Source organism: Pelodiscus sinensis, chromosome 6 (genome assembly GCF_052426305.1).
Source record: "Pelodiscus sinensis isolate ZL-2025 chromosome 6, ASM5242630v1, whole genome shotgun sequence".
Lineage (NCBI taxonomy): Eukaryota > Metazoa > Chordata > Testudines > Trionychidae > Pelodiscus > Pelodiscus sinensis.
Genome location: NC_143057.1, coordinates 6,309,925 through 6,323,539, shown reverse-complemented (window position 1 = coordinate 6,323,539; position 13,615 = coordinate 6,309,925). Strand labels below are relative to the sequence as shown.

Here is a 13,615-nt window from a genome sequence, read left to right as displayed (position 1 = left end):
TTTTGTAAGCAGGTGTTGCAGTAAATGGAGTTTCATCTCTCTACTTCAAGGGATTAATTTGCCTTAATATTGTTATACTACTCAGGCTACTTAATTAATGGAAGCTATTAAACCCCTTACATTGTGGGGAAATTCACACGGATTTTACCAGTTTTAGGTTTTTGTGGTGGTGCTGTAATTATGATCCACAATATTTGCTTTTCCAATATCAAAAACAGAAGACAATAATTTATTAGAAAGCTAAGACACCCTCAGCATTCTGTAAAACAATGGCACAATCATCCACAGTTCTCTATTTTGTCATTTTCGATTATCCTGCAAACACTATAATTTTTATGCAACTACCAATAGCTACCAGTAGATGTTGCTATTCCACATATTTTAAAGTGTTATTGATGCTGAATTACTAGATAAGAGAATATGTGTCACATTAACAATTTTTATATACCAGTGAACGATTTCTGCTTTATTTTACATTAAGACTAAATAGGAATCCTATGATAAGTCAATAGAAAGTTCTCGAAGTGAACAAGAATGGCAGGTTTTTTATATAACCAACTCTAAAGATTTCATAACCTTTGTACTGGGTCATGAGCAATATATACCATTCTCACTTAAGTCTTATTTAACAGTACATTTGATTTATATATTGTCTTTGCTTTTTCAGATCTTTTGGTGAACTGTCAACATTAAAAAAAATCATTCCTGAAAACAGCACATTTATTCTAGTTACATGTAACACTTAAAATTACACATCTCATACAGCAAGCGTACTTTTTTTTAAAAAGTACAGGCTGTAATTATACAGCCACTAGGAGGCTTGAGGGCAGACATAGTACCTGATACTGTTGAGACTAGATTTCAAGGAGACCGTGTCCTTAAAGAAATCAAATTGTTAATTTTCCTGCAACTTGTTTCTAAAAGTAAATTTTACATAGGGATTTGTGAATTTGAAGTTTTGTTCAGAGGATATATTTTAAAGCAAATCAAACTATTACAAAACTACATTCAGAAACAATGAGCAGTCCTGTGGCACCTAGAGACTAACAAGAATATATGATATCAAGAGATTCTGTGGGTAAAACCCACTTCGTCAGATGAGTTGGAGTGGAAATAAGCTTTCATCTCTTCCACCTGAGAATGTCAATGAACAGGCTCTCATTTCATTTAACAAAACAAGACTACAAAATAGAATCACAGAATCGTAGGACTGGAAAGGACTTCAAGATCATCTACTCTTGGCCCCTGCACTCATGAAAGGGCTAAGTTTTATCTAGACCATTCCTGACAGATGTTAGTCTAATCTGCTCTTAAAGACCTCAAAAGATGGAGATTGCACATCTGCCCTAAGCAAATTATTCCAGTGCTTAATCACCATGATACTGAAGTATTTCCTAATGGCCAACCTAACCCTCCCCTGCTGCAATTTAAATCCGTTGCTTCTTGTTTTATCCTCAGAAGTAAAGGAGAACAATTTATCTACCTCTAGCCTTTAACAACCTTTTAGGGACTTGAAGACTTATATCCCCTCTCCGTTTTCTCTTCTACAGACTGAACACACCCAGGCTGTGTCTAGACTGGCCAGTTTTTCCAGAAAATCAGCCACTTTTCTGGAAAAAGCTTGCCAGCTGTCTATACTGGCCGCTTGAATTTCTGCAAAAGCACTGACTTCCTACTGTAAGAAATCAGTGCTTCTTGCGGAAATACTATTCTGCTCCCGTTCAGGCAAAAGTACCTTTTGTGCAAAGCTTTTGCGCAAAAGGGCCAGTGTAGACAGCTCAGATTTGTTTTCTGCAAAAAAGCCCCGATCGCGAAAATGGCGATCTGGGCTTTTTTGCAGAAAAGCGCGTCTAGATTGGCACGGATGCTTTTCCGCAAAAAGTGCTTTTGCGGAAAAGCGTCTGTGCCAATCTAGACTCTCTGTTCCGAAAATGCTTTTAACGGAAAACTTTTATATTAAAAGCATTTCCAGAAAATCATGCCAATCTAGACGCAGCCCCAATGTTTTTCATCTTCCCTCATGGGTCATGTTTTCTAGACCTTTAATCATTTTGTTGCTGTTATCTGGGCTTTCTCCAATTTGTCCGCATCCTACTTTCCTAAGCACTCAGAACCCTTCCCAGCTTCATATCATCCACAAACTTTGAGAGTGTTCTCTCTATGCCATTATCTAAATCACCCAAGAAGATATTGAACAGAATCCAGAACCTATCCCTGCAGGACTCCACTTGTAATGCCCTTCCAGTTTGACTGTGAACCAGGAACTCTCTGGGAACAGATTTCAAACAAATTATGCATCCACTTTATAGTAACTCAGTGTAGGTTATATTTCCCCAATCTGTTTATGAGAAGGGCAAGCAAAACAGTATCAAAAGCCTTACTAAAGTTAAGATATATCACATCTACTCCTTTCCCCCCATCCACAAAGCTAGTTACTTTGAAGGAAAGCTACTAGGTTGGTTTCACATGATTTGTTTTTGACAAATCCATGCTATTACTTATTTTATTATCTTCTAGCGGTCTGCAAAGTGACTGCTTAATTATTTGCCCAATTATCTTCCAGGGTAGTTAATCTGATGGGTCTGTAATTCTCCATGTTGTCTTTATTTCCCTCTTTAAAGACTGACACTATATTTGCCCTTTTCCTATACTCTGCACAGTGTCCCATCTTCTACAACTTTTAAGAGATAATCACTAATCACTCGTATCTCCTCAGGCACCTCCTTGAGTATTCTAAGTGGTACTTCATCAGGCCCTGGTGACATGAAGACATCTAACTTGTCTAAGTAATTTTTAAATTGTTCTTTCCCTATTTTAGCCTCTGTTCTACTTCCTTTTCTCTGGCATTCGCTATGGTAGATGTCTAAATGCTACTAACCCTTTAAGCAAAAAACAAAAAAAGTTATTTAGCACTTCTGCCATTTCCACATTTTGGGTATGTCTAGACTACAGGGTTTAGTCAACAAAAGTCAACAGAACTCAGCAGTTTTGTCGACGGCAAGAAACCTCATTCTATGAGGAATAACGCCTTTTGTCAACAGAGTTCTGTCGACAGAAAGTGTTATTGCATCTACACTGTCCTTTGCGTCTACACTCCCATGTCGACAAAGCGGCTTGCTTTGTCGACTGAACTGGATGTAGTCTAGACACTCTTTGTTGACAGAAGCTTTGTTGACAGTATCTGTCAACAAAGCCTCTGTCAACAAAAGCCTGTAGTCTAGATGAAGCCTTTCTGTTCTAGTTTGCCTCCTGATTGAGTAATTGGCCTGCTCCTGTTCATTGGTCATCTTCTTGATTCCAATGTGTTAGTAGAATTTTTTTGTATCACTCATATTTCTAGCTAGTTTAATCTCATTTTGTAACTTGACTTTTTAATTTTGTCCTTACATTCTTGTGCTATTTGTTTATATTAATCTTTTGTAATTTGACCTAGTTTCCACTTCTTGAATGCTCTAAAATTAAAAAAAAAAAAGCCCACAAAATCTCCTGGTTAAGCCAAAGTGGTCTCTAGACATACTTCTTATAAAGTGCAATAGTTTGCTCTTGGGCCCTTAATAATGTCTGTTTGAAAAACTTCCAGCTCTCTTGAACTGCTTTCCCTCTTAGACTTGCTTCCCACAGGATCTTGCCTATCAGCTCTGAGTCTGCTAAAGTCTGCCTTCTTGAAATCCATTATCTTTATTATGCCATTTTCCCTTCCAACCATTCCTTAGAATCATGAAATCTACCATTTCATATGGACTTTTCCTTCAGCTGCCATCCACTTTCAAATTCTTAACCAGTTTCTCCCTATTTTTCAACATCAAATCTAGAACAGACTCTCCCCGGCACTATTTTCCACCTTCTGACAAAAAAAATAATTATCTCCAATACATTTCAAGAACTTGTTGGATAATTTGTGCACTATATTATTTTTCCAATGGATGCCTAGGTAGCTGAAGTCCTCCATTACTACCAAATCCTGTGCTTTGTACGAGAGCTAGTTGAGCCTTTTTTAAACATCCACCTCAAGCAGGTATATGGGACCAAGTTTCACTACATGTTATAACTAAAGAAAGCCAATGGTAAACAACATCATCAAAATAACTCCTTGAAAGCAAACACAAGCAAGTCCCATTAAATTGATTTCAAGGGTCATCTGGCACTTTGGCTGTAAAGTTGCCAAACTATGTGAATTAACTCTGGTTCTAAACATTCACAAGTTTTTCAGGTTCTCCAAAAACCGGATTAGGATTTAATTTTTGCCGTCTAGCAGCAGTTTTTCATTTACAGACACAAATATTGTGCTTTCCAAACTTTTTTTAACTACATTCTTTTAGAAAGCTTTTTCTTCAAGTAACTACTGCCATTTTATAATCTGTGGAAGGGTCCAAGCCATTTCCTGTTCCAAAGTTTAGCCCCCGCTTTCCCTACCCTGAAAAGTAAGTGCATTTTGCTGATGACTGTCTGCAACAACAGTTATACCACAAGGAACAGAAAACGATGCTGTAAGTTTAGGTTTAGTTTTTGCAAAAATCCAAGAATGTAAAGGATACTATTTCTTAATTTGAGTTTAACTACTGCCATTTTTTTCTTCCTTGCAGTGGTCCAGTAATGCTTTTTCTTGCCTGCCTTCCCATTAAACTTGCTGCTGATTCCATGTAAGTTTTTCCCTCACTTTTGTTCCCAAAATGACTCATGTCTCCTGTTAATTTCAGAAAGGCAAGCTCAGAGCTGGCAGTAAATAAAATAGATCCTTACCAAGAAGCAAAATCTAAGGGGGCAGAATCGGTCCCAGCAAACCCTATTTTCTAGCTGCAGAAAAAACACCTCTACCTCTTGGTTTAATCTGGATGCCTAATAGCTACTTAAAAAATGCTTTAAAACTCTATGTCTCATCTTTCTAGGAATTAGCATACTTCTTAAAAGTAATGATAATAAACTGCCTTCCAAAGAGAGAATGAAAAATAATCCAGCCTTTACAAGAGAGGCTAGCCGCTTCCATTCATTCTGAACAGCGTTAATGCTGAATTGTGTCCACACCCAGGAAAGTATATCTGGGGGGAGATGGGTTGCCACAGTTACCTCACTGACACTTGCTATTGGTGGAGCTCTAGTGATTGCATAGGCAATACATTTATACTTGAACTTATAAAGTGTATTAATACAAAACTGAATGTACTTATTTCATGCATACTTACCAGATCGAAGAAGCCAGGAAGATATTAGTGCTGTTGGCAAGGAACCCTACAGGAGGCTCTGCAAGCATCAAGGAAGACAGAACAGACCCACCAAAGCAGTAGAGCATAGCACTAAACCAACATGCAATCGGACTCTGGCGTGACACTTCCAATGCTCCTGAAATAAAGTAAAAAGACCGCCTGTTAATGACATATTTGCACAAGTCAAGAAAGAAGGTATCAAACGAACCAAATCATTTCAAAACAGTTTTAAATATCATTATCAGTAACATCCAAATAATTTAGACACTGGCTCAATTTGTTTGACAAGATTATTGATACACTGAATATCAGGTAAAATTATGAAGGATGCTGCAAAATTCTACACTTCAGTACACTCAAAAACACAAACATTTTAAGGAAAGATTAGGAAAAGAAAAACCCTATGCACAAGAACTTAATAATGGCAATATTTTGGCAACAAAACATATTACAGTAAAACTCCAATAGTCCGGCACTCCTGATAGTCAGGAATCAAAATGGCAAGAGCCTAGTGAGTGAGCTTCAACAAAAAATGAGTCACAAGGTAACAACGGCAGCAGCTGAACTGAGCGAAAGGGGTAAAAAAAGGGTTAAAAAACATTACAGTATACTGTATACAGTATGTACAATAAAAAGGGCTAAGAACACTTTATATACAGTATATACTGTATACCTGTGGTCCCCGCCATGGCGCCCGCTGGGGGATTTCTGGGCGCCCACTGAAACATCTGGGCTGGCCCCACCCCCGGCGCGCGGCACATGCATGGTGCCAGCTCCAGGCGCGGGATGCATGGGCGGCTCCTCCCCTGGGCACGCGGCACATGCGCAGGGCCGGCCCGGGGCGCGTGGGCGGCCCCAGCCCCGGCCCCAGGGCACATGTGCGGTGCCGGCCTGGGGCGCGTGGCTCGTGGGCGGCCCCGGGCGCGCGGCACATGCACAGTGCCACCCCCGGCTCGTGCGTGGCCCCGCCCCCGGGCGCCCGGCACATGCGTGGCCCCGCCCCCGGGCGCCCGGCAGCCATGCAACGTTGGGGACCACTGCTGTATACAGTATATACATAACCATGATACTCCGGCATATCTGATAATCCGGCTCCACCTAGGTCCCATAGGTTCCAGATTATCGGAAGTCTACTGTAGAACGAACAACGCTCTGTACTTAACAATGCCTTTCATCAGAAGATCCCAGAATTCTTTAAAATGGATAGTATCTTCACTGTGCAAATGAAACACAAAGTTCAGTGACTTAGAGACATAGGACTTGACATCCTACGTCAGTCCAGTGACCCACCTAGCCCAATTAGTCTTTCAGTGGCTAGTACCAGATGCTCCAAGGAAAGTTGAAAGAAAAAAATGCCGTAAAAATATTTATACTATTTAATATTACGGTTCATACAAATAGCTTATTCTTGGCTTCAAAAGTATCTTGCATCCACAAGTTTCATAGGTTAATTAGATGTTGAATAAAATGAGGCTAGTCATCAGTTTAGAACCTTTCAAAGCCTTTTGTGCGTCCCCTTATTCTATTATAACAGATACATATGACTGACCTTTCATACGTCATTTATTGTGCTATATGTAATGTCCTCACATTCATCTCCTCTATCAACTATATACTTTTCTAAAACTCTCTAAAAGAACCTTGCAATGCCTTTAATCATTTTCATTCTCCCCTTGAACCCTTTCTATGTCACATGTATCTAGAGCTGGCCAAAATCTCCCAAAGTTACATTTTGATGACATTTCAAATGTTGATACTATTTTACATTTTCAACCAGTTATAATTATATACTTTTTGAAATGAGGTGACCAGAATTGAACACACACCAGTAATTTATATAATTAGATGAGAGTATTTTCAATATACACTTTACTTCTTTGTACAACCTAACATTGTCGTTTTTCTGACCCCTGCTGAGCACAGAGCAGATGTTTTCACTGAACTATCCACAGCGACAAAGATTTTTCCCCGAGTAGATAGTGTTCATTTAGAACTTATTACTGAGATTAGTTCAAATTATTACTTTCAACATGCAGCACTCTGTGCTTAACTACACTGAATATCATCTGGCATGTCACCAAATTGCCTAGGTAAGATAGGCCATTCATTAATTACTTACTGAATTCTTGTCACAACTAAGCTAAATAACTTTGTGCCTCCTTTTATTGCTACGCTGGATTTATGAGCAGCTTCAGTGGGAACAAAATAAAACTTAATGTGCCCTCTGGCCAGGTCAAACTGAAGGTGGTCTGATACATCTTTAAACCTCACAACAGCCAGGCAATAGATTACACCAGAGAGCATAAAAGCCATTAGGAACCTCTTATGATGGCACTTAAAATACAAGCTGCATACATTTATCTGGCTAATATAACATCTGCAAGCAAATCTGACATTCCTTCACACCATGATCTATCTATTCCAAGGGAGATACCCATAGCCAACATGATATAGGTCATTTCCACAATCTGATATAGGTTATTTCCACAATCTGAAGACAAGGGACGTGTACCAAGAAATATACAAGAGTGTTACTACCCAGCACCGAAGTGCGGGGCAGATCCTTGAAGCATCAAAAATGCTTGCTGAAGCAAGACACTGAAGCACATTAACTCAGGTGTAGACAGTCTCCCAACCTCTGCTACAGAAGTTGAAATATTCAGGGACCAGTAATCTCCAACATATTAATGGCTGCACACTATCACTTCCCTCCTCTGATACTTCCCAAGTTCATGACATAATGGAGTTGTTCTTCCAATGGGACATGGATCACTTAGTGATTGCCTGCTCTGTTCATTTCCTCTGAATCATCTGACATTGGCCACTTTTTGGAAGACAGGATACTAAGCTAAATAGATGGGATACTGAGATAGACGGATGATCGGTCTGATCCAGTATGGTGGTTCTTAATGTCTGTCACTTCCAAAGTATGGAACAGGGTGTGAAACCTATGTTGCTCCTGTAAGCCCCACTAAATTCACATCCTCTAGCTCAAGTAAACTCTAGAAAGCATTCACTAATCTCCCTCCATCATCACAAACACACAGCTAGAGTCAGGCAAGCCTACACATATTGCTGGCACCAAATCACTCTTTCCAACCAGTTGTCAGCTGCAGCTTACATAGATGCACAATGGGTGACAGACCACCAGCTAGCCATATCAATTACAAGACAGCATGAATTACAAGGAGAAACTGACAGATGTGCTTTTAGTCGCTGCTCTTACTAGCATCCCAAAGCAAAATAAGCAGCAAGGAGGAGGAGAGAAAGCACGCAAACTGGAAAAGACAAAAAGATTACAGAAGAAAAAACACGTGCCAAGGGGAAGCAGAAATATCTATCACACTCCAACAATGAAAGTGATCTGATAAACACAATTTAGGAATATGCTACTATCAGTGTAGTTTGGTAGTTCACTGCCCTACCAAGCAATAACACAGTCTGTTCAGAATTGCAATAGAACCTAAAGGAAGCATGGAGAGGAAAAAAGGATAGCTACGTTCACCAGAAAAAGTAGTAGTGATGAAATCCTCTCCCTCCTCTTACATAATTTTGCACTTTTGAAGCAGTTTACTCCCTAACTAAATCCCTGAGGGAAACATAAAACTTTATGTGTACAGGGGACTACAGAACAGCCTGTCTGAACTAGTATTTCTTGAACTGTTAAAATTCATTACCTGCACTAGACTTTTCTGACTACTATTATTTCTAAGAAAGTAGTAGAAAAATATGTTTCTGAAGACTGCAATACTTGCGCTATGTCCTCCCCCTAGAAAACATCCAGCACCTAAATCTGTGGTCAGAATTTTGGAACACGGATATTGTCCAGATCTTACATTCATTTCTCCTTAAAAATAGAGCTCGTTTGGTATAAACTCGTGCCTACAGCTTGTCTCAGCTGACAAAAACATTCATTTGTTGACAATGAATTTACTCTTTATTGACTGTACTTTTGCTCTGGAATGGCTTTCCCTCATTTTGCATTTAAAAGTAGGCTTATATATGTATCCGGAAACAGTGTTAAATTTTTATTTATTATTAGCGTCAGATTATGAAACAATAAGTTGCTCCGATCATTGCAGCTCCTGAGTGGGAAATGGTTCGCAAGCCAATAATTCAATTATTGTAATACAGCTGTACCCTGTATCATAGCCAGTCTAAGGACAGTAGTTTGGTAAATAGTCGAGATGTGGATACTGGCTTAATGGAAATGCTTGAAATCACAGATATGTAATGAACCAGGGGAAAGTTGAAGGTATCTTTCATTAACAGGTTCAATGGGTATAAGAAGATAAGCACCCTGCATATATTGAATGTTATAAATGTTTGATTTCTAGAAAGAATTGTGGGGTTTTGTCAATTCTGTCTTGAAGCACTGCCAGCTCACACCTCAGTTTAGTCACACTTATAGCCCTGAAAGGACAAAAACAATCAATCCCATCCTGCAGGGCAGTCGATAAGACTTTGCAGGGCCCTGGGCAAGGTGTGAAGAGGCTAGCTCTAGCTGACCTCCTCCACCCAGCAGCTCTTCAGCATTGCTCAGTGTGCACTGTCCAAAACTTCAGCAGTGATTTAAGGGGCCCCAAACTGCCCACTGCCATTTCCACTGTAGCAACGCAGGTAGCTAAGAATCCCTGACCCTTTCAAATCACTGGGCCCCAGGAAGCTGTCCCCTTTGCCTCACTCCCATTGGCAAGCCTGCCGTCCTAACCCATTTAGTTATAAAGTTTAGGGAATTCATGCACTGCACTCCCTCAGACTGAATATTTATATGACTGCCCCCTATTATATACTAATTTTTGCCTCCTCTTTCCTAGTTTGTAGAGAAGGGAAGCAAAAAATTTAAATCCCATCTTGAAATCCTGACATTTTCCCTGTAGAGATGCATGAACATTCATAGCAAAAATTTTAAAATTGCTTTCCATACAATTATACAGATTCTCTGAAGCAATATGGGAGACTGACATTGTGTTCCAACATTTTTCAGGGACAGGTCTAACTTAAATATATATCTAACTATCAAGAGGGAGCAAGGGAGAGGGGAAAACGGGAGTTTGGGATAGTATTGGAGACTAATCTCAAGTCTCAACAAACCTCAGACGGTCAGGATTCAAAGGTACTTTCAAAGTTACTTTTCTTACCACAACTTTGCCCCACCTTTTACCTTTAATTCAGTCTACAATTTCCATTGCAGTTTCTAATTATTTTGGAATAAAATCAAATTGTGTTTTCAGCTCCTCCTTTTATAAGCCCTAAATTATATTTGTTACAGTGAAAGTGTCCCTAGAGATGTACAAGCAAGAAAGCAAGCAACAATATTCATGTCTGCTCTAAGCATAAGAAAACAAATGCTTGCCGACTTGGAGAAAAGTGCACTTCCAACTAACAGGTTACTGCAAGCAAATGAAATTTAAAAAATAAAGATGCCCTCTAATTATCCTTTTTAAAATTACCGTTGAACCATGACGCGACACTGTATTGACATGATGCATAAGGGGTTCAAAGACAACATGGACCTTATTGTATTCACTTAATTAGAATATTCACAAAAGAGTGCCTTACCAATTATAGATACAAGCAATTATCCAGTAAAGTCAGCTATTATATTTGTGAATTCCAGTACAAAAGCCAAGTTTATAAAACAGACATCAACTAGTATCTTGGAGTTTCAAATCTAAACATAAAATACATACTGTAAAGATGTAATGAGTATTGCATGATTTTTTACAATAATGCAATAACTGTTAGGGTTCAAAAATCAGAGGATATCTGCTTAGCTTGAATACTGACTTATCACTGCTCCAGGCATTAAAGTTGCAGTTGATTAAGTTTAATTGTAATTGACAGGATTAACAAAAGGAGCTAATGATCTGGGTGGACTATCAGGTTCTCTTACTGGCACTCCTGAAGTGTACAGCAGTGTCATTAGATCCAGATCCCCTATAGGAAATGACACACACACACAAAATATGGGGCAGATTGGGTTTTTAAATTATTGTATTTATTTGGATTTCTACGATAATAAAAGGGGCACTTATCCAAAGCTCTAGGCCCCTAGATCTTACAAACCCAGAAATAAATTATACAGGTTTACCCTTCTGACAGCCAACAGCACTAGATCTCCAACAATCTCCTTTCCCCTGCATTAAAAGGTACAAATAAATTAACCTTGCAGCATACCCTTAACACCAGAACACAAGCGATTTTCAGACTGAGAAAAAGAACTTAGAGCAGAGGGACCCTCAACCATAGGTGACTTGGGGTAACAGTTGGGAGGTGTGCTGCCCCCTCACATTCTTGCCAAAATTTTAATTGCTAAGTGGGGTGCCCCAACATCCCCGCTGCTCCTGTGTGTGGCCCTCCCTTGCATGCCCTCTCCCACAGACACTATTCGCCCCTGCCCTCAAAGAACATACCATCTCTTTTAACCAGGCTCCACCTTTTAAATTAAGAAAGATCCAACTACCACACCTCTGCTCATCACAACTGTGGCCATATGACACAAGAAGAGTGGGCAGTATCAAGCAGCAAGCTATTTACAGCTTTACAGATCAAACAACATTTAAAATGAAAACAGGAAATCAAAAAGCAGCCCATGTAAATCACTGCAACTGGGAAATACCACTTAATACTGTAGGCAGACTGCTCCCTTCTGTACCAGCCTTAGTTTCTGGATTGATTAAAATACAGCACCATACAGAATGTATTCTAGTAATCTGGTCTTGAGGTGACAAAAATATATATCACAATAACAGGGTCTATCAGTTTTCTGGCCAGGTGCAGACAGTAAAGAAGCATTCCTGGACACTGCTGCCACATGATCATCTAAGGGCACCTGTGGATGCAATAATATACCACATCACAAGTGGCAGACACAACCTCCCAATGGAGGTGTAGAAATGTATCCTTTCCATAACTTCCAAAAGCTTCCTCCAATCTACCAACATCACTTCAGTTTTATCCAAATGGGGATGGATAAGAGTTAGCACTCTCCCTCCAACACTGGGCCAGATGTTCAGCCATATTATCTGGGCCACGTGCAAACTCAAATAGAGATACAAGATAATGAAATCTTTTAATACATCTGCTATAATTTAAGTTGATAAATAGTGATCAAGGTTTAGCTCCCTTAATCATTTCTGGACTAGAAGGGGAAAGAGAAAGTTTTCCAGCTGTTATGGTGTCTTAGATTTTAATGTTTGCTTTTTATATTTTGTACTTGCACCTAAATATAAAACATTAATTACCTCTATCAACAAAGATAGAGGTAATTAATACAAATCAACAAAACAAACCGAGGCAGTAAGAGTGACTGTCATAGGCAATAGTTTTTAAGGGGTCACCCAAATAAATCATATTTCTAACAGCGAAAGCTTAAACACATTCATTTTTTCTAGTTTGTTTACTTGATGCATTTGACAGTGTTTTGTGGGTAATCTCATTTACTGTTTCTCCTATATACCAGTTGTCTATTTGTCAATCTTTCCAAAAGGAGGGCAAAAAAATCCAAACATCTGACAGTATTTGTACCTATCTAATGCAGTAGGCTTTGGGGTGGAGGCGGAAAGGAGTGTCTGTTTTCCTTAACAAATCACACTTCCTCTTTCCCAATCCCCTTCATATTCCTCCCTGACAACTGGCTGCTTTTTCCATGATGTACTTTCTCCACTGGTGACGGTCAGCTCCAGTCCTTAAGGTTATGTCCACACTAGGAATCTCTAGCAAAAACCTGCCAATGATAACTCCAGTAGAATCCGAACGCAGACAAACTTTCAGCAATTTCTTGTATCTTTATAATGTGTCAAAGCTGTTTAGAAGTAGTTGTTAAGACTCCGGATGCTGCTCGTACTATTTCTACATTAGGGTTTTCACCAATGGTGACAAAAAAATCCACTGATGTTAAGGTTCCTTAGTATAGAAACAGATTGTGGACATGCTGACAAAAAAAAACCTATCAACCGAACCTATGCAGGAATACAACCACCACGGTTATTAAATCACTTGTGCGTGCACACTTAGCTCCTTATGTCAGCATTTGCATCCTTACCAGGACTGCTTGTATCAGTTATACTGTCACCGTGGGGCACAGTGAAACGGCTCCTGAAGGTCAGTAACAGTCAACAGAAGCAGCACAATGTCTACACTTACCCTGCGTCAATCTAATTACCTCAACCATGTCTCTATACTGGTCAGGGAGATGGTGTCACTAAACTGGTGTAGGAAGGCACTTACACCGGCAGGAACCAAATTTAGCTAATGACACTTGGACAGCTAAGGCCCAGTCTACACTAGGAGTTTACACCAAATTTAGCCACACATCGTCGATTTTCTAAATAATGTGTCCACACTACCAAGCCTGTCTCGTCAACCTTAATGGCCACTAAAGTCAACGTTGGGTACACTGAATTAACTGG

The 13,615-nt window shown here is 39.5% G+C and overlaps 1 protein-coding gene across 1 annotated transcript in view; it reads right to left on the bottom strand.

The window, feature by feature from the left end:
- TMEM38B (transmembrane protein 38B) overlaps positions 1 to 13,615 on the bottom strand; it is a 39,100-nt gene that overhangs the window by 19,884 nt on the left and 5,601 nt on the right. The window contains exon 2 of the mRNA XM_075931365.2: positions 5,181 to 5,337. Within this exon, the coding sequence (XP_075787480.1) occupies positions 5,181 to 5,337 (157 nt within the window). The remainder of the gene's footprint in view (positions 1 to 5,180; positions 5,338 to 13,615) is intronic.